At 46.6% G+C, this 26,335-nt stretch overlaps 1 protein-coding gene across 4 annotated transcripts in view; it reads right to left on the bottom strand.

Annotated features, from left to right (window-relative positions):
• Window positions 1-26,335, bottom strand: part of PLEKHM1 (pleckstrin homology and RUN domain containing M1) — a 56,978-nt gene that overhangs the window by 20,699 nt on the left and 9,944 nt on the right. For 3 of the 4 annotated variants that reach the window (XR_013406967.1, XM_015119915.3, XM_077972118.1), the window contains exons 3-5: window positions 23,230-23,477; window positions 20,414-21,040; window positions 13,022-13,406 (exon numbers count right to left, since the gene is read on the bottom strand). Coding sequence is in view for 3 of the 4 variants with exons in the window: in XM_015119915.3 (XP_014975401.3) it covers window positions 13,022-13,406; window positions 20,414-21,040; window positions 23,230-23,477 (1,260 nt within the window). In the remaining variant the exon portion in view is untranslated. The remainder of the gene's footprint in view (window positions 1-13,021; window positions 13,407-20,413; window positions 21,041-23,229; window positions 23,478-26,335) is intronic. The other variant, XM_077972120.1, reaches the window with a different exon arrangement.

Consider the following 26,335-nt stretch of genomic DNA (forward strand, 5'->3'; position numbering starts at 1 on the left):
AGGTCATGTTGGGAGTAGAATGGGCTGTTCATCTCATATGACTGATGTCCTTACAAGAGGAGGAGAAAAGCTACACGAAGACAGGAGAACACCAAGTGGAGACAGAGATACAGAGGATGAACGTGTGTGACAGCAGAGGGGAGACCGGAGTGACATGTCTACAAACCAAGGAATGCAAATAAGCGCCCGCAACGCCAACACCCAAAAGAAAGGCGGGAACAGATTCTTCCTTAGACTCTCCAGAAGGAGCCTCCAGAACTATCAGAGAATAAATATCAGGTTTTTTTTGTTTTTGAGACAGAGCCTCACTCTGTCACCCAGGCCGGAGTGCAGTGGTGCAATCTCAGCTCACTGCAACCTCCGCCTCCCAGGTTCAAGCAATTCTCCTGCCTCACCCTCATGAGTAGCTGGGATTACAGGTACCCGCCACCACGTCCAGCTAATTTTTGTATTTCTAGTAGAGACAAAGTTTTGCCATGTTGGCCAGGCTGGTCTTGAACTCCTGACCTCAGGTGATCCACTTGCCTCAGCCTTCCAAAGTGCTGGGATTATAGGCGTGAGCCACCGTGCCTGGCCTGTTTTGTTTTGAGGCAGGGTCTCACTCTTTGCCCAGGCTGGAGTACAGTGGCACAATCAGGGCTCATTGCAGCCTTGACTGCCCAGGCTCAAGCAATCCTCCTGCTTTAGCCCCACTGAGTAGCTGAGACTACAGGCAAGCACCAGCATGTCCAGCAAATTTGTTATATTTTTAGTAGAGATGGGGTTTCACCATGTTGGCCAGGCTGGTCTGGAACTCCTGGACTCAAGTGATCTGCCCACCTTTGCCTCTCAAAGTGTTGAGGTCACAGGCATGAGCCACCTGCCCAGCAATGTCTGTTGTTTTAAACCATCCTGTGTATGGTACTTTGTTATGGCGGCCCTAGGAACTAATACAAGTTGTAAGGTGCTTTATATATTCTGAATATGAGACCCTTATCAGATTTATGATTTGCAAATAATTTCTCCATTCTGTGAGGTGTCATTTCACTTTCTGGATGGTGTGCCCTCTGGAGCACATAAGTTGTTAGTTTTGATGAAGTCTAGTTTATCTATTTTTGTTGTTGTTTATGCTTCTGGTGTTGTATCTTAAAAAATCATTGCCTAAGTCAGTATCACAAAGATTTACTTCTGTGTTTTCTGCCACGAGCTGTATAGTTTTAGCTCTTACATTTAGGTTTCTGATCCATTTCGGGTTAGTTTTGTGTAAGGTGTTAGGAAGGGGTGTTATTATTTTGCATGTGGGTATCCAGCTGTCCCAGCACGTAGGGTTTCTCAGCCCTGCTTTAGGGTTTGTCAGTCCTGCTTTTGGGTTGAGATGAGGGAGGCCCAGCGAGCAGGCCTCAGGGTCCTCATTGGCCACCTCTGCCTCTGCCGCCCACTTCTGTGCAGGCCCCTGCGACCCCAGGCAGCCAGGTCCTGCCCCTTCCCTTCGTTGTTCTCTTTTGAATCTGAAGCTGCTCACTGGCTGGGGGAGATGGGGTTGCGGGGAGCATCTGGGGTGAGTAGGCTTGTGGGAGTGGATTCCGGTTTCTTTTCTCCAGTACTTCAAATCCTCCCTGGCTTTCTGTGCCTCAACATGGAAGGGCAGAGGCAAGGAAGCTGGCTAGGCCACCCTAAGTGTCAGTGTACACAGAGGAAATGAGTCACACAGTGGGACCAGCCCCACTGTTTTGTTAAGTGCCACTAACCTCACCCTGACATTGCTATTTCCGGTCCCTGAATCCAGATTGTGCTCCCTGCTTTGTAAACAGGGAAGGGTTGCTTTGGACAGTTGGATCCATTCAGATGCTATACAACTCCTCAAGCCAAGGGTGGCAAGTTTTGACTCAGGCGACTTGGGGGGTGGCTCACAGAACTAGGTCCCCAGAGACTCCTCCATGGGGCCTTCAGAACTGGCAGGTGCTTCCCCCTGCCAGTGACAGATGATGTGTCAGTCAGGGCGGCCACTGGGGACCATCCACAACACTAGATTCTGAGCAAAGCCTGCCTAGGTCATCAAGACCTGGGGGACCTCCCTGAGGAAAACGGGTGGAAGAAACAGCTCCCCGGCAACCATGTGGCTGTCCTGGCAGCCTCACATATACCTGGGAAGTTGTGTGATCTCCAGCCTCTGGCGGGAGAGGGCACTGTCCCTGAAGACTCAGCTCAGGAGACATCCATCACCTCCACCTGGAAGCTTCTCTCACCCTTCCCCAGCCTCCACCCCTTCCCACCCCCTAGCTGGGTTAGGGGATCCCACAATATTCTGTGCTTACCCTCATTCTAGCACCTATAAGGCTGTTTGGAATGGTTTTCTTGATATCTCCAGCAAGTGCCTGGCCCAGAGTCATACAAGATGAGGGTATAAATAATGACCATCCCAATGTCTTTAACATAAAATAACAAAGGTGGGTCAAGTGGACTGGAAGGAAGGAGACAAATGTAAATTTTAAGATTGTGGACATTCAGGATGGGCGTGATGGATTATGCCTGTAATCCCAGCACTTTGGGAGGCTGAGGTGAGAAAACTGCTTGAGACCAGAAGTTTGAGACCAGCCTGGCCAACATGGCAAAACCTTGTCTCTACTAAAAATACAAAAATTAGCTGGGCATTGTGGTGCATGCCTGTAATCTTAGCTACTCGGGAGGCTGAGGCACAAGAATTGCTTGAGCCTCGGAGGCAGGGGTTGCAGTGAGCCGAGATGGATAGAGCTATTGCACTCCCACCTGGGCAACAGAGCAAGAGTCTGTCTCAAAAAAAAAAAAAAAAAAAAAAAAAGGTTTATGGACATTCACTGGGGAGGGCTTCTCTCTCCTTTGAGGAAAGAGACTGCTAGGAAATGTTCAGATACAGTCCACTGAGCATAGCTGCCAGGAAATGAAACTAGGGAACACCTTTTACTCTCTTAAGCAACTGGGAAAAACAGTGGAAACGTAGGTTCCTCAGAATTTCTGCACATGGGCTTGGACAGAGCTCTGAGGCTGTGTGCTCCTGGCCCCAGGTGGGTGGGGAGAGGGGAGAGGGTGTGAGAGAGAGTGCACGCACGAACACCACTGTTTCTCTCTTCTCTCCATTTTTTCTTTCAGAGATGGAGTCTTACTCTGTCACCCAGGCTGGGTCGCAGTGGTATGATCTCAGCTCGCTGCAACCTTTGCTTCTCAGGTTCAAGTGATTCTCCTGCCTCAGTCTCCTGAGTTGCTGGGATAACAGGCTCACGCCATCATGCCCGGCTAATTTTTGTATTTTTAGTACAGATGGGGTTTCACCATATTGGTCAGGCTGGTCTCAAACTCCTGACCTCAGGTGATCCACCTGCCTCAGCCTCCCAAAATGCTGGGATTACAGGCATGAGCCACTGCACCTGGCCCCCTTCTCTCCCTTTTTCCCACCAGCATCCTACAACCTGCTCACTCAGGCAGGGTCCATGTCTGGCCAGCACCCTGCCCTTTATAGTGGAAGGAAACCATCACCGACTAAGGATCTATACCAGAGCTGCAACTGCCACCAGGGACCCAAGAGAGAGGAATGCCACCTTGCATTACTAAAGGGTTCACGACACCATATACAACAGCTGAATCCCCGTGAGGAGTGTGGCTGAGGAGTGAGACGCAAGGTCCCTGGGCCACTTTCAGAAGGATGAGACTTTGTCCAGCCTGTCCTCATTATGCCAGGCAAATGAACTGCCTGTACTCATAACTGTGGGAGGGGAACCACATACCATGGGCAGGTGGTCCATGGAGACAGTGATTAAGACCAAGTCCTAGAACTCACACTGCCCTCTGGAAGTTAAACTGAAATGAACTCACAACCCCCAGATCCCAGACATGCGTCACCCTTGAGAGCCCCCTATTCCCTGCACCTCTCCTTCCCAGTGCTTAGCACAAGTGTAATTATGATGTGGATAATCATTTGTCTAATCTAATGTCTGTCCCCGAAGGGCCTTCATCTGTCCTGTTGTATCACTCCACTCCTACCACCTAACATGGTGCTTGGCTTATAGTAGGTGGTTTGGGTTCAATGAATTAAAAATAAATGTTTTTAAAAGAAAGACTGAATGGGTCTCTACACTACAAAACTTGATAGTGGCCTCAATATCTCCCCCAAAATAACATCAAATAAAAAGCATGTGGCTAATTGACAGAAGCATAGAAAGATGAGGACCACAGGGGCAGACATGCAGGGCACAGCCTGGCACAGTCCACAGGCCAGGAGCCCAGCAGGCCCACGCGAGCTGGGTGACTGGTGGTGCCAGCGACTGGTGCCTGGTGACTACCTACTGAATGAGCAGTGAATGAATCCACAATCCAATGAATTCCCTGTGAGACAGACACAGGATGGGGGCAGGATCTGAGATTCTCACATCAGACTCAGCACCAAGCGCTCAGATGTCCTAAGCAACCTTCCAGCGATCAGAGTCCCCTGTAGCTGGCACAGAAGCAGAGCCTGCCATGATCACACCAACCTGACCACCCTGTCCACTTGATGGTACACTTCGATGACCTGCTTTGGCCTCCCAAAGTGCTAGGATTAGAGGCGTGAGCTATCATGCCCAGCCTGAATATCCATAATTTCACATTTGTCTCCTTCATTCCAGTCCCCTTGACCCACCTTTGTTATTTTATATTAAAGACATTGGGATGGTCATGATTTATTCACTCATGATTCTGGGCCAGGTACTTGCTGGAGATACCAAGAAAAAGAACCATTCCAAACAGCCTTATAGCTAGGATGGGGGAACAAAATAAACTTAGGAGTTGGCATCTCAAGAGTCTCTTGTGAGTTCAAGAACTATTCACTGATGCCTACTCTCTCCCAGGTACAGTGCTTGGTGCTGACAATACAGAAGCGAACAGGCCTGGTGCTCTGTATCATAGAGCTAATATTCTAGTAAGGAAGATAGAAAATAAACAAGGAGACAAAGAGATAATATATTGTAATTGCACATAGTGATGAGTGTTATAAGTGAAGTCAAGCAGATGAATGGGACAGAGAGTCACTGGGGATAGTGCTTTTGAGCTACAGGGGTCCAGTCAGGGAAGGTTGAGACAATAATGAAGTGAGTTGGGAAAGAAGGAACAGCAAATGTAAAAGCCTGAGGCTGGGCCGGGCACAGTGGCTCCAGCCTGTAATCCCAGCACTTTGAGAGGCCAAGGTGGGCCGATCACTTGAGGTCAGGAGTTCGAGACCAGCCTGGCCAACATGGTGAAACCCTATCTCTACTAAAAATACAAACATTAGCTGGGCGTGGTAGTAGGCATCTGTAATCCCAGCTACTTGGGAGGCTGAGGCAGGAGAATCTGGGGTTTGTGAGTTCGTTTCAGTTTAACTCCCAGAGGGCAGTGTGAGTTCTCTGGGAGGCGGAGGTTTCAGTGAGCTGAGATTGCACCACTGTACTTCAGCCTGAGTGACAGAGTGAGACTCTGCCTCAAAAAAAAAATTTTTTTTTAAAGAAGCCTGATGTTGGAAGGAGCTCGCTTGGACTACAGAGCTGCAAGGAGGCCGGTGGGTCAGAGCTTGGTGAGCAAAGATGCTAGCTCGCTTGGACTACAGAGCTGCAAGGAGGCCGGTGGGTCAGAGCTTAGTGAGCAAAGTTGCTATCCTGTCCCATCAGCTTTGAGGCCCTGGCAAAATAAGATGCCTGAGCCAGCAAAGCAGAAGCTGGACCCTGGGCAGGAATGAACTCAACATGGTTAGTGACACTCTGGAGCCCTGTGGGGCGCACAGCCTGCATCCCCAGCAGACGTCACTCTGCCTCCAGCTCGAGGCAGGGGCTGCAGAGCTTTCCTCTTCAGCCTTCAGCTTGAGTTGGCAGGTGCATAGTCGCAACCTTCAGGGTCCTAGAGCATTCATTTTCAGGAAGTAAATCTTCAGGATGTACTGAAGCATCTTCAGAACAGCAAATACGAAGAGTCTGACCCACACTGACAGTTTTGTGATTTACATGGTCATATTCAAGAAACAGAGTGAGGCCAATCAGATAGCCATATGGAAAAATAAGCTTTGACTTCTAACTCATACCACACACAAAAATTAATCCCAGAAAGATCATAAACCTAACTGTGAAAGATAAATCACTAAAGCTTCTAGAAGATAATATAGGCAAATACCTTCAGATCCTTGGGGGAGATGAATATCTCTTAAATGGGACAAAAACCAAGCAAACCATAAACAAAAAGACTGATAAACTGCACATCATTGAAAGAATCTCTGTTCAATAAACATACCATTAGGAGGTTTAAAAGTCAAGTCCTATAGACTAGAAAAAGATACTTGATATAGATACTGTTTTTCTCCAATAAAAGACTTATATCTGTAATATATAAAGAGCTCCTACAAATCAACACATACACATACAACTCAATTTAAGACCAGGATGACAACTGGGACAGACATTCTATAAAAGAGGATTGACTGACCAATAAGCAAATGAAAAGGTATCATCTTTAGTCATCAAGGAAATGAAAATTAAAACCACTACACATCTACCAGAGTGGCTAAAATTAAAAAGATTGGTAACACCATTGGCCAGGATAAAGAGCAACTAGAATGCTCATTTGTTGCCAATATGAGTATAAATTAGCACAGACACTTTAGGAAACTGTTTGGTGGTGGTATCTATTAAAGTTAAACATATGCCACTGAAGGACCTAGCAATTCCATTCCCAGATATATATATCCACAGAAATAAGCATCGAGGTTCTCCAAAAGCATGTACAAGAATGTTCACTACAGCTGTCTTCATAATAGTCAAAACCTGGAAACAACCCAAATGTCCATTAACAGAATGGATAATAGGGGGCGATGTATTTTTACAATGGAGTACTACTACAGAACAATGGAAAAGAACGAACTGCAGCTTCATGCTCTATGTACAGTTGCAGCTCACAGATGTAGCGTTCAGCGAAAGAAACCAGACACAAAAGAATACATACTGCATGATTCCATTTATAGGCGTGAAGTTCTACAACAGGAAAAACTAACGCACCACGCTAGAAGTCAGAATGGTGGATTTCAAGGTGCGCAATGACTGGGAGAAGGTACGCAAGAGCCTCTGGTGGGCTAGAGGGCTAGACACATTCTGTATCTTGATCTAGATGGTGGTCACAGGGTGCACATCATATGTAAATACTCACCAAGGTGGACACTTGGACCCTGAAGATCTGGTACTTCAGATACATCATTCCTCAAAAAAATTTTAAAGGAGAAAGTGGGGCAGTTCAATGGGGAAAGGATGGCCTTTTCAACAAATGGTGCTGGCTCCACTAGGTGTCTACATCCTTCATACACAAAAGTTAACTCAAGATGGACCACAGGGCTGGGCGCGGTGGCTCACGCCTGTAATCCCAGCACTTTGGGAGGCCGAGGCGGGCGGATCACAAGGTCAGGAGATCGAGACCACGGTGAAACCCCGTCTCTACTAAAAATACAAAAAATTAGCCGGGCGCAGTTGTGGGCGCCTGTAGTCCCAGCTACTCGGGAGGCTGAGGCAGGAGAATGGCGTGAACCCGGGAGGCGGAGCTTGCAGTGAGCCGAGATCGCGCCACTGCACTCCAGCCTGGGCTGGGCGACAGAGCGAGACTCTGTCTCAAAAAAAAAAAAAAAAAAAAAAAAAAGATGGACCACAGACTCACTTGTAAGAGCTAAACTGATAACATTCTTAGAAGAAATCATGGAAGTAAATCTTTGTGACCTTGGATTAGGTAATGGGTACTTAGATAGAACACCAAAAGCACAATTAGATAAATTGGACTACATCAAAAGTAAAGCTTTTATGCTGCCAAAAATACCATCAAAAGAGTGAACAGACAACCTGCAGAATGGGAGAAAATATTTGTAAATCATGTATCTGGTAAGGGTCTAGTATCCAGAATATACACGGTTTAAAGAACTAGCCTGGGCAACATGGTGAAACCTCTACTCTATAAAAAACACAAAAAAACTAGCTGGGCATGGTGGTGTGAGGCTATAGTCCCAGCTACTCAGGAGGCTAAGGCGGGAGGATCACCTGAGCCCAGGAAGTTGAGGCTGCAGTGAGCTGAGATCACGCTACTCCACTCCAGCCTTGAGACAGAGCAAGACTCTGTCTCAAAAAAAAAAAAAAAAAAGAAAAAGAAAGAAAGAAAAAAGTACTATTATAACTCAATAATAAGAAGATAACATAATTTGGCTGGGTGCAGTGGCTCACACCTGTAATCCCAGCACTATGGGAGGCCAAGGCAGGTGGATCACCTGAGGTCAGGCATTCAAGACCAGCCTGGCCAACATGCTAAAATCCCGTCTCTACAAAAATACAAAAATAGCCAGGTATGGTGGCAGGCGCCTGTAATCCCTGCTACTCAGGAGGCTGAGGCAGGAGAATCGCTTGAACCCGGGAGGCAGAGGTTGCAGTGAGCCAAGATCGTGCCATCGCACTCCAGCCCGGGGGCCAAGAGTGAGACTTCATCTCAAAAAAACCAAAAACATAATTTAAAAATGGGCAAAGGTAGGCTGAATGTGGTGGCTCATGCCTGTAATCCCGGCACTTTGAGAGGTTGAGGCGGAAGAATTGCTTGAGTCCAGGAATTTGAGGGCAGCCTGGCAACATCGCAAAACCCCGTCACTACAAAAAATACAAAAAATTAGCTGGTCATGGTGGCGTATGCCTATAGTCCCAGCTACTTGGGAGGCTGAGGTGGGATAATCGCTTGAGGTTGGGAGGTTGAGGTTGCAGTGAGCTGTGATCACACCACTGCACTCTAGAAAGGCCAAAGTTTTGGAATAGACATTTCTCCAAAGAAGATATACAAGTGGCCAATAAGCACATGGAAAGATGTTCAACTTCATTAGCTGTCAGGGAAACATAAATCAGAACCACAATGAGCTCCCACTTCTTACGCACTGTGATGGCTATCATAATAATTTTTTTAAAAACTAGACAGTAACAACTGTTGGTGGGGATGTGGCGAATATAAAATGGGGCAGGCTGCTTTGGAAAACAGTTTGGCAGTTCCTCAAAAGGTTAAACGTAGTTATCATATGATCTGAAAAATTCTACTCCTAGCTATGCATCCAGGAGAATTAAAAACATATGTCCACACAGGCCGGGCGCGGTGGCTCAAGCCTGTAATCCCAGCACTTTGGGAGGCCGAGACGGGCGGATCACAAGGTCAGGAGATCGAGACCATCCTGGCTAACATGGTGAAACCCCGTCTCTACTAAAAATACAAAAAACTAGCCGGGCGAGGTGGCGGACGCCTGTAGTCCCAGCTACTCGGGAGGCTGAGGCAGGAGAATGGCGTAAACCCGGGAGGCGGAGCTTGCAGTGAGCTGAGATCCGGCCACTGCACTCCAGCCTGGGCGACAGAGCGAGACTCCGTCTCAAAAAAAAAACAAAAACAAAACAAAACAAAAAAAACATATGTCCACACAAAAACTTATACATGAATATTTGCAGCAGCATTATTTATAATAGCCCTAAGTGGAAATAACCCAAACATCCATCAATTGATGAAACCTTACATAAAAAGTGACTTAGCCATACAGTGGAATATACAGTGGGGTATTACTCAGCAATAAAAAGGAATGAAGTATTCATACACACAACAACATGGATGAATGTTAAAAACACATGCTACATGACGGAAGCCAGACACAAAAGGTCACACATTACATGACCTCATTTATATAAAATGGCAAGAATGGACAAATCTATCAAGATAGAAAGTAAATTAGTGGTGGCCAGGGGTTGAATGGAGAGAGATGGGGAGTGATTGCTAATAGGCAGAAGGTTTCTTCCATAGGGGATAGAAGTGCTCTACAATTAGACTGTGGTGATGATTACACAACCCTATGAATATACTAAAAACACAGTATTATACTTTAAACAGGTGAATTGTATGTATTTTAATTCTATCTCGATAAAGCTGTTTAAAAAAAAGGCGGGGGGGAGGTGCCTCTGCTTGTCTATTCCATGGCCCTGGCCCCATCCTGAGTCATATGACTTAGAGGAAGCTTGTCCAACCCACAGCCCATAGGCCACATGCAGCCCAGGACAACTTTCAATGTGGCCCAACACAAATTCATAAATTGTCTTAAAACATTATGAGATTTTTGGCTGGGTGTGGTGACTCATGCCTGTAATCCCAGCACTTTGGGAGGCTGAGGCGGGTGGATCATTTAAGGTTGGGAGTTCAAAACCAGCCTGGCCAACATGGCAAAACCCCGTCTCTACGAAAAATACAAGAATTAGCTGGTCATGGTGGTGGGCGCCTGTAATCCCAGCTACTCGGGAGGCTGAGGCAAAAGAATCACTTGAACCAGGGAGGTGGAGGTTGCAGTGAGCCGAGATCGCACCACTGCACTCCAGCCTGGGTGACAGAGAGAGACATTATCTCAAAAAAACAAACAGAGAACAAAAAACATAATGAGATTATTTTTGTGATTTTTTTGAAGCTCATCAGCTATCATTAGTGTTACTGTATTTTATGTGTGACCCAAGACAATTCTTCTCCTTCCAGTGTGGCCCAGGGAAGCCAAAAGATCGACACTCCTGATCTAGAAGCTACTACCCAAAGAGAAGAGCACGAATAGAGCTGAAAATGCAAGACTAGACTTCACCCTGAGCCCCAGACCATGGCAGGGATATACTCCCAGCTTTGTGTCCGTGTATGCACAAGCATACAAATCCCTGCCTCTGCTTTCCATGACCCTATCTTGCCCTCCATGGTGTGGTTTAAATATGAAGCCAGGTTGGGCATGGTGACTCATGCCTGTAATCCTAGCACTTCGGGAGGTTGAGGTGGGAGGATCGCTCAAGGCTAAGCAACATAATGAAACCCGTCTCCACTAAAAAAAAAAAAAAGAATTAGCTGGGCAAGTTGGTGCCACCTGTGGTTCTAGCTACTCTAGAGGCTGAAGTGAGAGGATTGCTTGAGCATGGGAGGTCGAGGCTGCAGTCAGCTGTGATTGCACCACCGCACTCCAGCCTGGGTTATAGAGCAAGGCCTTGTCTCAAGAAAAAAACAAAACAAAATAAAAACAACTGTGAAGCTTAGAAAAAGAAGTAGTCAGAGGCACCTAAGCCTGTAAAGGTATTTATTCTCCCTCCCATCACTGCACCACCAGCCCTACCCGCACTGTCTCTTTCCTCTCTTGTGGACTTTCTCTGGAGCCTGCCCCTAGCATTCTAGAGCAATTGCTTTCCCTCACTCTGCTGGCTAGGCCGCTGGGGCTTGAACTGCAGCAGGGGCAGATAGCACACATATCTTTTTCCTACCCACACTCAGTAAACATCAATAACTTTGGAAAACCACAAAGGCCAAACAAGAACAAATGGAAAAGACAAAAGAGCTCAAATTCACAGCCTTTGGCTGGTGCTTCATTGGGCCAGTAGTTCTCAAGCCTCTCTACTCACTTGGTTCTCTCAAGGAGATGCCCAGGGCTGGCTTCCCTCAGGGACTATGTTGACCCTGGCCTCGAACTTTTGGGCTCAAGGAATCCTCCTGCCTCAGCCTCCCAACTAGCTGGGACCACAGGCTTGTGTCACTGCACATGGCTGGATTGGCTTATTCTACAACAGCACTGTCCAATGGAAATATAGTATGAGCCACATATATAATTTTAAATGTTCTAGCAGCCACATTTTTTAAAAGTATGGCACATGTTCTCAAGATCTCCTAGGGCTGTGTTAATAGGCCATGGTTTAAACATAAATTTTGTTTTAAAGTAGAAAGAAATAGGTGAAATTAATTTTAATAATATATTTTATTTAATACAATATATCCAAAATCTTTTTTTCTCTTTCTTTTTTTTTTCTTTTTTTTTCCAGACAAGGTCTCCCTCTGTCACCCAGGCTGGAGTACAGTGATGTAATCACAGCTCATTGCAGCCTCAACCTTCTGGGCTCAGGTCATCTTCCCACCTCCCTGGTAACTGGGACTACGGCCACACACTACCATGCCCAGCTAATTTTTGTATTTTTTGTAGAGATGGGGTCTCACTTTGTTGCCCAGGTTGGTCTCCAACTCCTGGGCTCAAGCAATCTTCCCTCCTTGGCTTTCCAAAGCGCTGGGATTACAGGTGTGAGCCACCATGCTCGGCCCCCAAATATTTTCATTTTAACTTGTAATCCATAAAAATGAGATTTTCTATTTTTTTTTTTTATCATACTAAGTTGTTGAAATCCAGCGCTTATTTCACATGGCACATCTCCATTTGGACGTGGCACATTTTAAGTGTTCAACAGCCACACGTGGCTGGTAGCTGCCATATTGGACAGCACAGCTCTAAAACCTGGGTCATGTTGCAAAGTGAGTATGTTTAAGGCCTAGTATTTTCTAAATATATTAATTTAATAGGCTGAGCGCACTGGCTCATGCCTGTAATCCCAGCACTTTGGGAGGCCGAGGCAAGCAGATTGAGACCAGCCTGGTCAACATGGTGAAACCCCATCTTTACTAAAAATACAAAAATTAGCTGGGCTTGGTGGTGGGCACCTGTAATCCCAGCTACTCAGGAGGCTGAGGCAGGAGAATCACTTGAACCCAGGAGGCGAAGGTGGCAGTGAGCAGAGATTGTGCCACTGCACTCCAGCCTGGGCAACAGAACAAGACTCCATCTGAAAAAAAACAAAAAACCAAAAATCAAAAAATATTAATAATAACAAGTACTAAGGAGAAAATAAAGGTTCAGAGAGCTGAAGTGACTTGCCCAAGGCCTTAGCTAGTGAGTGGCAGTGGTTAAAGAGCTGAGACTGTGGTCAGATGAGAACGACCTTCACAGAGTCACGTGAAAATGACAGGAGATACACACGGGAAGTGAGCAGCACAGTGCCTGGCTTATATCTACAGCTCACACACCAAGAAACATGAACCCCATCACCACGATGCTATTAACACTATCACCATGCAGGGAGAGGAAGGCTAACAGGGAGAAGGCAGAGACCACTCAGGGTCACTAGCTGGGGAAACCCTGCGTCAGCTGACATTTCCCAAGACTGCCCCCTGAACGGCTTGCACCACTCACCGGACTGGTGGGTGAGGAAACTACCAGCTTCAGACCAGCTCCGTCATGAGCCTGGGCCTTCTGTGGGCCATTCCCTTGGCCCACTTCTCTGGCTGTCTTGCTGACGGTACTAGAAGGCTGCTGGCCTGAGGTGCTCTCTACACGCTGCTGTAAGTCCAGGGCGCTGGGCGCCCGGGGATGCGGCTCCTGCATGTGGACACCATCTTGAGTTCCAGAGGCTGCCTGGGCAGGAAGGGGCTCTGCAGGTGCCTCATAGTGCAGGTGTGTGCTGGTGTTGAGGCCATGGAGGGAGAGCAAGGCCTGTGGTGTGGGGCTCTCCGTTTCTTGGCTCAGTCCGTTGGTTGGCACAGAATTTACCTGGGCTTTGCTGAATTCCAACAATACCCTAGAAGTTTTAAACAAAGAAACCTGTGTGACAGGTTGTCTGCGACAATGCCCAAGGCTATTGGGGCAGAGGGAAGAATGCAAAACTGCTGTTTTATGATTTAAAACAACCCACACCTTCTTAATTATCCACTGCACTCCCCATCACACAGTCCTCCTCTGACACTCCCACCACGTTCTTCCTGGCCAGGATTTAGGCAGACTGGGTAGGCAGGTGATTTGTGGAGCCTGGGATCTCAGGTGAAAAAGCTCCCACAGCAGAGAAAGAGGACTTGGTATGAATGAGGACTTACTGGCATTCTGAGCAGGCTAGCTGTAGGCCTGGAGAGCTTGCTCAGCCAAACACACAGTTGTGTGGGCAACCGTTTTCCCAAATATGGTGTGCAGCAGAGCCTCCAAGGACAGTGTCTCAGAACAGGCCTCCTCCTCAGCACAGAGAGTTGAGGTGCCAGGACTCTGTGCCCTGGGGCAGGGACTAGGAGCAGCAAGGGCTAAACAGGTTTCCTGAGCGAGGTCATATTTTGTTCCTAGGCAGGCAATGGGACAGCAGGACTGGGGGAGGTGCAAGGGCTGGTCCCTTCAGAGCTGGACTGGGTGTGGAGACAGCAAAGCGTCACATCCCCAGAAAGTGCTTCTGGAGCTCAGTGTACACCAGGTGTGTGAGGGTGGATATGAGTACACATGAGATGTGCCCCTGCTCACTCTCCATGGTGCGACTGCCACTCCCTGTCTCCTCCGTGCTGCTTCCTGGGGCCACAGGGAGCAAATGTTACTGTCTTGGTACATGTGTGTGCACACACACACTCACACATACACAGTGCACAGAAACATGTCCTGGGCCCTCTGGAATGTGCACTGACTAGCAACTGCTCCTCTCTCTCCTGAGGCTTCTGAGGATCCAAGCTCCATTTCGAAAATAAACCCGTTTGCTATCTCTTCTGCTCATAAAACCAGTGGAGCATGTCATGGGCAAAGACAGGTTCAGATGGCCACAGGCTGTCTAAGGCCCCAAAGCCTCTATGCATCTGCCCTGACGGCTTGTACTGGATCCAGAAGATACATGAAGCTCAGCTTAATTTGGGCTTATGGAAATGAGGATTTTAGAATTCAAGTTGCTTACCTGATTGTCTTTCCCAGTGAGCTCTGCACCATCTTAACCCCAAACAACATTTCAAGACATTATAGTCAAGAATAGGTGGCCAATCCATATATAAGTAACTGATTTTGGCTGGGTGTAGTGGCTCATGTCTGTAATCCCAGCACTTTAGAAGTTTGAGGCGGGTAGAATTACAACGTCAGGAGTTCAAGACTAGCATGGCCAAGATGGCGAAACCGCGTCTCTACTAAAAATACAAAAATTAGCCAGGCTTGGTGGCAGGTGCCTGTAATCCCAGCTACTCGGGAGACTGAGGCAGAGAATTGCTTGAACCCGGGAGGTGGAGGTTGCAGTGAGCCGAGATCGCGCCACTGCACTCCAGCCTGGGTAAAAGAGTGAGACTCCATCTCAAAAAAAAAAAAAAAAAAAAAGTAAATGATTTTCAACATAGACACCAACACACTTTAATGGGGAAGGAATAGTCTTTTCAACAATTGTGCTGAGGTAAGTGGATAATGACATGCAAAAGAAAAAAGCTGGACTGCTATCTCACATTGTATACAAAAATGAACTCAAAATGGATTAAAAACCTAAAGGTAAGAGCTAAAACTAACTCTCAGAAGGAAAGAGAGGTATAAACTTCATGTCTTTGGATTAGGCAATGGTTTCTTAGACGTGAGATCTATAGTGTAAGCAAGCAATGAAAAACAAATTGTAATCCCAGCACTTTGGAGGCCAAGGCAGGTGGATCACCTGAGGCCAGGAGTTCGAGATCAGCCTGGCCAACATGGTGAAACCCCGTCTCTAATAAAAATACAAAAATTAGGCCGGGCGTGGTGGCTCACGCCTGTAATCCCAGCACTTTGGGAGGCCGAGACGGGTGGATCACGAGGTCAGGAGATCGAGACCATCCTGGCTAACACGGTGAAACCCCGTCTCTACTAAAAAATACAAAAAACTAGCCGGGCGAGGTGGCGGGTGCCTGTAGTCCCAGCTACTTGGGAGGCTGAGGCAGAAGAATGGCGTGAACCCGGGAGGCGGAGCTTGCAGTGAGCTGAGATCCGGCCACCGCACTCCAGCCTGGGTGACAGAGCAAGACTCCGTCTCAAAAAAAAAAAAAAAAAAAAAAAAACAAAAATTAGCTGGGCGTGGTGGTGCGCACCTGTAATCCCAGCTACTTGGGGGGCTGAGGCAGGAGAATCACTCGAACCTGGGAGCGGGAGGCTGCAGTGAGCCGAGATCACACCACTGCACTCCAGCCTGGGTGACAGAGTGAGACTCTGTTTCAAAAAACAAAAATAAAAAACGTTTGTGGTTTGTTTGTTTTTTTTAATTTTTTTGAGACGGAGTCTGGCTCTGTCGCCCAGGCTGGAGTGCGGTGGCCGGATCTCAGCTCACTGCAAGCTCCGCCTCCCGGGTTTAAGCCATTCTCCTGCCTCAGCCTCCCGAGTAGCTGGGAATACAGGCGCCGCCACCTCGCCCGGCTAGTTTTTTGTATTTTTTAGTAGAGACGGGGTTTCACCGTGTTAGCCAGGATGGCCTCGATCTCCTGACCTCGTGATCCGCCCGCCTCGGCCTCCCAAAGTGCTGGGATTACAGGCTTGAGCCACCGCGCCCGGCGGTTTTTTTGTTTTTTTGAGATGGAGTCTCGCTCTGTCGCCCAGGCTGGAGTGCAGTGGCGCCATCTCGGCTCACTGCAAGCTCTGCTTCCCAGGTTCACACCATTCTCCTGCCTCAGCCTCCCGATTAGCTGGGACTACAGGCGCCCGCCACAACGCCTGGCTAATTTTTTGTATTTTTTTTTTTTTGGTAGAGATGGGGTTTCACCATATTAGCCAGGATGGTCTCGATCTCCTGACCTTGTGATCCTCCCATCTCAGCCTCCCAAAGTGCTAGGACTACAGGCATGAGCCACCGCACCCAGCTAAAACATTTGTGTTTTAAAGGATACTATCAAGAAACTAAAAAGACAACTCAAAGAATGGGGGGAAATATTTTTAAATTATATAGAAGGGCCTATTATCCAGAATATATATAGAACACTCACAAATCAACAATAAAAAGACAAATAACCAAATTGTTAAATGGGCAAAGGATCTGAACAGACATTTCTCCAAAGAAGATATCCAAATGTTCGATAAGCACATGAAAAGATACTCAACATCATTAATCATCAGAGAAATGCAAATTACAACTACAATGAGATACCACTTTATACCCACTGGGTTGGTTATAATAAAAAAGAAAATAACGAGGGTAGGCAAAGATGTAGAGAAATTAAAGCTCGTATATATTAGTGGTGGGGATGTAAAATGACACAACTACTGCAGAAGACAATTTGGTAGTTCCTCAAAAAGTTAAACATAGAGTTACATATGACCCAGCAATTCCACCCCTAGGTATATAACTAAGAGAATTAAAAACATATGTCTACCCAGGCTGGGCATGAGAGGCTGAGGCGGGCAGACCACCTGAGGTCAGGAGTTCATCTGGCCAACATAGTGAAACCCTTTCTCTACAAAAACTACAAAAATAAGCTGGGTGTGGTGGCGGGCCCCTATAATCCCAGCTACTAGGGAGGCTGAGGATGGAGAATCGCTTGAACCCAGGAGGTGGAGGTTGCAGTGAGCCAAGATCGCGCCACTGCACTCCAGCGTGGGGGACAGAGCAAGACTCTATTTCAAAAAATAAATAAAATATAGAATAAAATAAAATACAACAATACCATCATTTGAGCACTATTGATGCCTATGTGCCAGGGACTATTCTAAGTACTTAAATCTAAGTACTTAAACCCTCCAGATGATACCTATGCCACTCAGTGATCATTATAATACAGATCCAGTCTACACGGAAGGAGCTATTCAGGACAGTCAATTCACTAGCCCAACTGCAATTTGGTTTCTGCCAAACAGAACCGCTTTATATTAATACATTTCATTTTGAATGTTGTGTCTTTTATGCTTTTATGTTTAATTTGTGGATGTTTTGATTTTATACGTGTAATGATAAGCACAAGGAATTTATGTCTAATTTAAAGTTACAAATATTTAAATAATGTAATAACTTTGATGAACTCTAAGTGTCGGTGAGAACATTTTACCCTTGAAATACACACTTCAAGAAATGCTGGTCTCTGTGGATGCTCAAGGACTAACTTCAAGGCCCAGCTCTACGAATGCTGGTGCTGGCTGTGTGTTTGTACATCTGTATGTCTTAGATTTGCCAGTTCCTCACACCACCGTCTGGCATTCGTCTATACATCCTGACCCTTGCCCCTCCAGTTTCCCCATACTAGCCGGGACAACACTTCCTGCACAGAGAGAATGGTTACTGATTCAGTGACCTTAAGCTGGAATTTTCCAATCACAAGACACATGAGATAAAAGCAAGACATATCACAAGGGGATGGCTGGCTGGTCTGCAGAGGAGGCAGACACACAGGAAGGGCTAAGACAGGTAAGTGAGCCTAGGTCATGCCCTGTGCCCGGGTCACACTGCAGGCCTGTCACACCACGGTCCCAGTGGTCATGGGAGACAGAGACTGTTCCTCCCCAATGTATTCTATCTAAATTCCTCCATTTAACATTTGAAAACTCCACATAATGTGCTCAGAAGCTATTTCTGGGCCTACGAGAGAATTTCCTATATGCGTTTGACTAACAAGCAATGTGCCTGACATTCCTGGGCTTGTAAGTGGTGGAACAGGACTTGAAACTAGGTCTGCTCCAAGCCCAGTCCGCAACACCACCCAATGCTGGTGCTCTTCCTATGCTGGATGAGAACCCTAGAGGGACCTGAACCAAGGCAAGGGCATAGGATGAGTGGAAAGAAGGTCCCAAACACATGGGATCTTCTTTTCAGCTGATGGAACATGGGTCCAACTGAAGGAGGCTTTTAATAAGAAGTTCCCATTTTCCACCTATCAGATGAGCAAAGATCCAAAAGTTCGCTAATACCATCAGTTGGCAAGGCTAAGAAACAAGGACATTCCTGGTGGAGTGTAAATGGGCAATAATCTGTGAATATTCTATATTAGTCTGTCCTTTTGCTCAGCAATTTTGCTTTTGGGAGTTTACTACACAGAGATAGTTATGCAGAACTAAAAGACCACATACACAAGGTTATTTATGAACACATGGGCCCTAGCACCCATTAAATACTGGGCTGATTAAGTAAACTAAGGTACATTCATACACTGGAACAATATGCAATAGAAAAAAAAAAGAATGAGGCTGGGCGGGGTGGCTCAGGCCTATAATCCCAGCACTTTGGGGGCCCAAGGCAGGAGTTCAAGACCAGCCTGGGCAACACAGTGAGACCCTCATTTCTACAAAAAATAAAAATAAAAGAATGAAATAGCTCTGATATGAAAAGATCTTCTCCAAGATAAGATATAGAACAGTGTGTATACACTGCCTTTGTAGGGGAGAAAGTAATAAATAAGGAGTAAATTTTTAAAATCTTTTTTTTTGAGATGGAGTCTTGCTCTGTCCCCCAAGCTCCGCCTCCTGGGGCCACGCCATTCTCCTGCCTCAGCCTCCAGAGTAGCTGAGACTACAGGTGCCTGCCACCATGCCCAGCTAATTTTTTGTATTTTTAGTAAAGACAGGGTTTCACTGTGTTAGCCAGAATAGTCTTGATCTCCTGACCTTGTGATCCGCCCATCTTGGCCTCCTGAAGTGCTAGGATTACAGGCGTGAGCCACTGCACCCAGCTAAAAATCTTTATACTGGTATTTGTTGTAGATTAATTTAGAAATTTGGAAGAATATACAGGAAATTAATTATTATGGTTGTAGGGGTGGGAGGAAAGAACAGGGTAGAGGGAGAACAGGAATGGGAAAGGCTTTCACTGTATATGTTTTAGACTTTTTTTAACCATAAAAAGATTATGCAAAAAAATTTTTTTTTTTTTTTGGAGACAGAGTCTTGCTCTGTCACCCAGGCTGGAGTGCAGTGGCGCGGTCTCGGCTCACTGCAAACTCCACCTCCCTGGTTCATGCCATTCTCCTGCCTTAGCCTCCCATGTAGCTGGGACTATAGGCGCCCACCACCATGCCCGTCTAATTTTTTGTATTTTTAGTAGAGACGGGGTTTCACCATGTTAGTCAGTATGGTCTCGATCTTCTGACCTCGTCCTGCCTGCCTTGGCCTCCCAAAGTGCTGGGATTACAAGCGTGAGCCACCACACCTGGCTGCAAAAATTTTTTGAAAGGTTGTGTGAAGAAGGCTTTGCCCAGCTCTCTCTCTAGCCAAGTTCATCTGCCCCACATACTCTTCCACACATCTGTCTGTCCCCAGCTGTCCACCACCTCCTGCATGCAGCACTCAGGTCCTGTGTCCCCCAGGAGGTCTTCTGTGAAGTCATACCCTTATGCATTATGTTTCATCTATTTGTTGGAAGTTTTAAATGTGCTCTGACCTATTAGTTTCCTTCATTCTAGATGAAGACAACAATATTTTACACTGTGCCTTATAGAAACTAAGTAACTTGGTTTGTTGTTGTTGTTTGTTTTTAGTTTTAGTGTTTTTTTTTTAAATTTAGAGGTGGGATCTTGCTACATTGCCCAGGCTGGCCTTGAACTCCTGGGCTCAAGCAATCCTCCTGCCACAACCTCCCAAGTGCTGGGATTTCAGGCATGAACCGCACCCAGCCCTGTCACCAGGGCAGAGCTGGAGCCCAAACCAGCTCTAAGCTGTTCTAAGTCCACTTTCTCCACTAGGCCTGTATTGCCTGCTACAGCTCCCAGTGATTCCAGTCCCTGGAGAAGTAGATGTCTCCCTTGGCTTTCTTTAATTACTAATAGAGTTCAGTAACAGGCAATCACATGCCATAGGAAGAAAGGGAGGAGGAGAGGAAAGAAAGGAGGGAGGAGAGAAAATGGGAAGGAGTGGGGGCAGGGTACTCACTCTTGCAGAGACCGGTCTGAGTCCTCAGCATTTGCTGTGCCCAGGTCTGAGTCGTAGGACATGGGCTCCTCGCAATGGTCCGGACTCTTGGAGCCATTCTCTTGGAGTAAGCAGCTATCAGAGTTTAGGCTGCAGGACAGCTGGGATGAACTGGCCGTGTCCAGGCTGAGGGAGGAGGCAGTCAGCTTCTGGTTCCTCCGGATCTTATGGCCCGAGTGATGGACTTCGATGTCCTCAGAGCCTGAGGAATGGGAAATGGAATCCAGAGACTCCTTCCGCTGTAGTTCTGCACCAGAGGTAGAGAGAGGGTCCAGCTCAGAGAGCGGGCAAAGCCCAGACAGGGCCAGTGGGGTTAGCGTCCATTCATTTAAGATGGCAGACTTGTAGGAGAGTTCGAAGGACAAGGACGTGAGGCCCTGCAGGAAGCTAAGGAGGAACTCGCCCTCCTCGGCATCCCGGAGCAGGGCGGTGGGCTGGTAGTACTCGTGCAGGCGGGCCTGCTCCTGCAGCAGCAGCTTCAGATAGCACTCCATCAGGCCGTCGTTCAGGGCCAGCCGCAGCCATGCCCGGCAGCGGCCCACATCTGTGTTAACAAACGTCAGGTGCTCCAACTCCGAGATGATGTGTCTGGGAAGGGAGAACAGACATGTTTCAAGAAACCACCCCAAATCACAGAGATGTGCTTTTATCCACTGGTTAGCAGGAACCAGGAATAACCACTGCAAATAGATAAAGGCATGCAAAAATATTTGGTAATAGTGTTTTAGGCCAGATGTGGTGGCTCACGCCTGTAATCCCAACACTTGGGAGGCCAAGGCAGGTGGATCACTTGAGCTCAGGAGTCCGAGACCAGCCTGGGCAACAGGACGAAACTCCGTCTCTGCAACAACAACAACAACAACATAGCCAGATGTGGTGGCTTGCAAATGTAGTCCAAGCTACCCCGCTACTCAGAAGGTTGAGGTGGGAGGATAGCTTGAGTCTGGGAAGCAGAGGTTGCAGTGAGCCAAGATTGCACCACTGCACTCCAGCCTAGGATATATATATAGTTTTAAAGGAAAAGTGTTTAAAGGAAATATTAAGCTATAACCCCCAACCTTCTGAGATTGGAATCGTGAAAGATAATTTCCATGTTCATTCCAACTACCACTGGGCCCCTGACATCATCTGCTCATCCAAGTCATGCTGTCAGAGCTCCCTAAGTGCAAAGTCCTTGCAGCAGTGAAGATGCAGGGTAAAGACATGGTCCCTGCCCTCAGGCACAAGGGACTGATGAAAAAAGGCATAAAGGGCAGGAAATCAACAACCCTGTAAGAGGACTGGGGAGAGCTCCAATTACAGCATGTGGCGGAAGAGTGGGTAGTTTGGTTGCAAGGCCAGGAAAGAGAGAGTCTTGAATATCAAACCAATAAGGCAACACGGGGCAATGGCTCCACACCCAGCCATGCACCAGAATCCCCTGGGGAACTTGAGCAGGATACAAGTTCTGGGGCCCCAACCTAGTGAATCAGTCTCCAGGCTGGCATCTGGGAGCCTGTGGGCTACAGATCTTTGTTTAGAAAAGTGACTTGACCACAGTCATGCAGACTGCAGGGTAGATGTTCTGCATAAGGAGATCAGACCCCAGGTGTACCCGACTCAGTCCCAGAATGCCTCGGTCTGATGTACATGCCCCTCCTCTGAGCTACCACAGTCCCTAGCGTGGGTTTATCTCCCCCATGGGAATGCAGACCGCATTCTACTAGGCTCAGTGAGTAAGCTCCAGGGAGCTTCACCTCAGTAAATGTTGACCAGATGACGGACTCAAGGAAAGACAGAGTGAGCTAAGGGGGACAAATAGAAAGCCAGTGTCACCCAGGAAAGAAGTAAAAACGTGAGACAGGGCAGTGGCAGTCAGCATGGAAAGGAAGATCAGAGACTGACAAGGCTTCTTTGGGCTGAAGGTGACATTTAGTAGTCCTTAGAGGCACAGTGCCAGCTACTTGCTCAAAAGTCCAGACACAAGAGATAAGTGTCTCAGGGTGAATATTCATATGCTCTTCCTGATTCCACTCTTTAATAAAAATAACCCCATACCTCCTTAAGAGATAACATTTATGGCCAGGTGCGGTGGCTCACGCCTATAATCCCAGCACTTTCGAGGCCGAGGTGGGCGGATCACAAGGTCAGGAGTTCAAGACCAGCCTGATCAACATAGTGAAACCCCGTCTCTACTAAAAATAGAAAAATTAGCTGGGCATGGTGGTGCGTGCCTGTAATCCCAGCCACTCAGGAGGCTGAGGCAGGAGAATTGCTTCAACCTGGGAGGCAGAGGTGCCAGTGAGCCGAGATCGCGCCATTGCACTCCAGCCTGGGTGACAGAGCGAAACTCCGTCCCAAAAAAAAAAAAAAAAACAGACTTACAACTCAGATGTTCGAATAATCTAAGGCAGGGTCAGCAAACATTTTCTGTAAAGGGCCAGATAGTAAATACTTTAGGCTTTGCAGGCCACACAACCTCTGTTGTAACTACGTAACTCTGCCCCGGTGTGGCAAAAAAGGCTGCTCCTGCTAAAGGCGACCAGTCCCAGGGCTCAAAGCAACCACACGCTCTTGCCTGAGTGCTGAGGGTCTCAAGATCTGCTGGCACGCTGGCTGGGAAGCTTGATCTAGAGATAAGCCTCTCTAGAAAACACTTTCAACCCCTACCTCACCCTATCTTTATGCTAGAACACAGGGCACCTCTGTTGGCTTCCTGAACAGCTGGGGAGGAAAAGCTAAGTGTCCCATACTCTGCTGCTCCTCCCCAAAGCAAAACCTCTCCAGCTAAATCTCACTTGTGGGTGACAGCTTTCAGGAGGGGCCAGAAGACAGGCTGGGGCAGAGGCTTCTGGTGGGCACTTTTCTTCCTTTTTCCTCCAGCCTCAGCTCGGATGTGCTTGGCGTGCAGGCCATGGATAAACACAGCCTCCAGGGCGCTGCACATGGTGTTGGCATCTCCGTCTTCACTAGTGACCACTGTGTCCAGGGACACGTACTGCTTCTGCAAGGCCTTCACGGATCCCACCAGCTTCTTCTTGATGACCTAGGCAGCATCACACAGAACACAGGCCTTTAGCGGAAAATGCTATGGAGAGTCCCTAGAGTGTAATCCTTTGCCTGATGCCAAATACATGTGCAACCACATGCACACACATCTATGGGTGTGTCTGTAGATTTCTTCTGTAAAATTAGCACATTGTTAACTATAGCAAAGAAAGATAAAGCATAGAGAAGAAAAGGAAAATCACACACTACCCAGAGATAATCACTGCTATTGTAGTTTTGCATGTCCTTCAGTGCAGACACTTTGTTTTTTAGACCAAACTTAAGTGAACTTAGAGTCACATAATCTTGTGTTTAAATATTGGCCCCATCATAGCTGCAGTGATGGGAGATTGGGTAAATCCATCTAGAACAAGGGTGGGGCTTCCTACCTTTTTCACATGGACAAGTTTCTGTAGAGAATCAATAAGCCAAGAGGCAAAAACAAACAAACAAACAAACAAAAAACACCCACACTGCTTTAGAGTAATAAAAACATGAGGAGAACAGGAGCATGGTTTACGTTAAGAAAGATCCTAGGCTGGGCGTGGTGGCTCAAGCCCGTAATCCTAGAACTTTGGGAGGTCAGAGGCAGGAGGACTGCTTGAGTCCAGGACTTCAAGGCTGCAGTGAACTATGATCACACCACTGTACTCCAGCCTGGGCAACACAGCAAGACCTTGTCTCAAAAAAAGAAAGAAAAAAAAAAAAAAAGAAAGATCCTGGGCCTGGAAGCCAGAGGACTAGGCTCAGTCCTAGCTGTCAGTAACCAGACGGGCCTCCTTAGACCTTCCACTTAACTTCTTTGAGCCCCAATTTCCTCATCTGTTAAAGTGGAAATAATACTTTCTGATATATAGTAATATGAGGATTCTCCTGAGGACAGGACTACCTTTTTTTTTTTTTTTCAGGGAAGTGGTTTCTGGTAAAAACCAGAACGCCTACTAGATAAATTCTAAAAAGAGGCTGGGTGCGGTGGCTCACGCCTGTAATCCCAACACTTTGGGAGGCCAAGGCAGGTGGATCACTTGAGGTGAGGAGTTTGAGATCAGCCTGGCAAACATGGTGAAACCCTGTCTCTACTAAAAATGCAAAAATTAGCCAGGTGTGGTGATGAGCGCCTATAATCCCAGCTACTTAGGAGGCTGAGGCAGGAGAATCACTTAAACCCGGGAGGCGGAGGTTGTAGTGAGCCAAAATCGTACCACTACACTACAGCCTGGGTGGCAGAGTGAGACTCCATCTCAAAAAAAAAAAAAAAAAAAAAAAATATATATACATATATATATGTATATATATAAGCTAAGTGTGGCACTAAGACTAGTGTTTTATTCATCCTTGTGTCAACACTTGGCACTGTGCCTGGCACATAGAAATAATAAATGTTTGTTAAATGAAGACATCACAAAATGTACATAGTCTTTTGGAAATATACAGTAAAAACTGAGCATAATTATAAGTATGTGAAAATCACGTAAGTGTTTGGAAAAGGACTGGAAGGGATTAAAGAAAAACTGGTTTGAATTGTTGAGTGATAGGATTATGGATACATATTTTAATCTTTTATTTTGATTTCAGTCAAAACTATGTTAACATTCTTTGAAAAGTTAAATTTGAAAAAATAGGTGCTGGAGAGGATGTGGAGAAATAGGAACACTTTTACACTGTTGGTGGGATTGTAAACTAGTTCAACCATTATGGAAAACAGTATGGCGATTCCTCAAGGATCTAGAACTAGAAGTACCATATGACCCAGCCATCCCATTACTGGGTATATACCCAAAGGATTATAAATTATGCTACTATAAAGACACATGCACACGTATGTTTATTGCAGCACTATTCACAATAGCAAAGACTTGGAATCGACCCAAATGTCCATCAGTGACAGATTGGATTAAGAAAATGTGGCACATATACACCATGGAATACTATGCAGCCATCAAAAAGGATGAGTTTGTGTCCTTTGTAGGGACATGGATGCAGCTGGAAACCATCATTCTTAGCAAACTATCACAAGAACAGAAAACCAAACACCGCATGTTCTCACTCATAGGTGGGAACTGAACAATGAGATCACTTGGACTCAGGAAGGGGAACATCACACACCGGGGCCTATCATGGGGAGGGGGGAGGGGGGAGGGATTGCATTGGGAGTTATACCTGATGTAAATGACGAGTTGATGGGTGCAGCACACCAACATGGCACAAGTATACATATGTAACAAACCTGCACGTTATGCACATGTACCCTACAACTTAAAGTATAATAATAATAAATAAATTAAAAAAAATTTTTTGAAAAAATATAATAGCTTTAATGAGATATAATTCATATACCATAAAATACACCCATTTAAAGTGTACAGTTCAATTGCTTCTAGTCTATTAACACAATTGTGCAACCATCATCACTATCTAATTTTAGAAGATTTTTCTGGCTGGGCATGGTGGTTCACGTCTGTAATCCCAGCACTTCAGGAGGCCAAGACAAGTGGATCACCTGAGGTCAGGAGCTCGAGACCAGCCTGGCCAACATGGTGAAACCCTGTCTCTACTAAAAATACAAAAATTAGCCAGGCGTGGTGGTGTGCACCCATAATCCCAGCTACTTGGGAGGCTGAGGCATGAGAATCGCTTGAACTCGGGAGGTGGAGTTCGTGGTGAGTCAAGATTGTGCCACTGCACTCCAGCCTGGGCGGCAGAGTGAGACTCAAAAAAAAAAAAAAAAAAGAAAAGAAAAAGAAAAAAGATTTTCATCACCCCAAAAAGAAATACTGATATATTAGTGATTGCCAGGGGCTGGGAGAAAGGGGAATAGGAAGTGAATGAAGTCACTAACCTATTTTCTGTTTCTGT

Source organism: Macaca mulatta, chromosome 16 (assembly GCF_049350105.2).
Source record: "Macaca mulatta isolate MMU2019108-1 chromosome 16, T2T-MMU8v2.0, whole genome shotgun sequence".
Taxonomy (NCBI): domain Eukaryota; kingdom Metazoa; phylum Chordata; class Mammalia; order Primates; family Cercopithecidae; genus Macaca; species Macaca mulatta.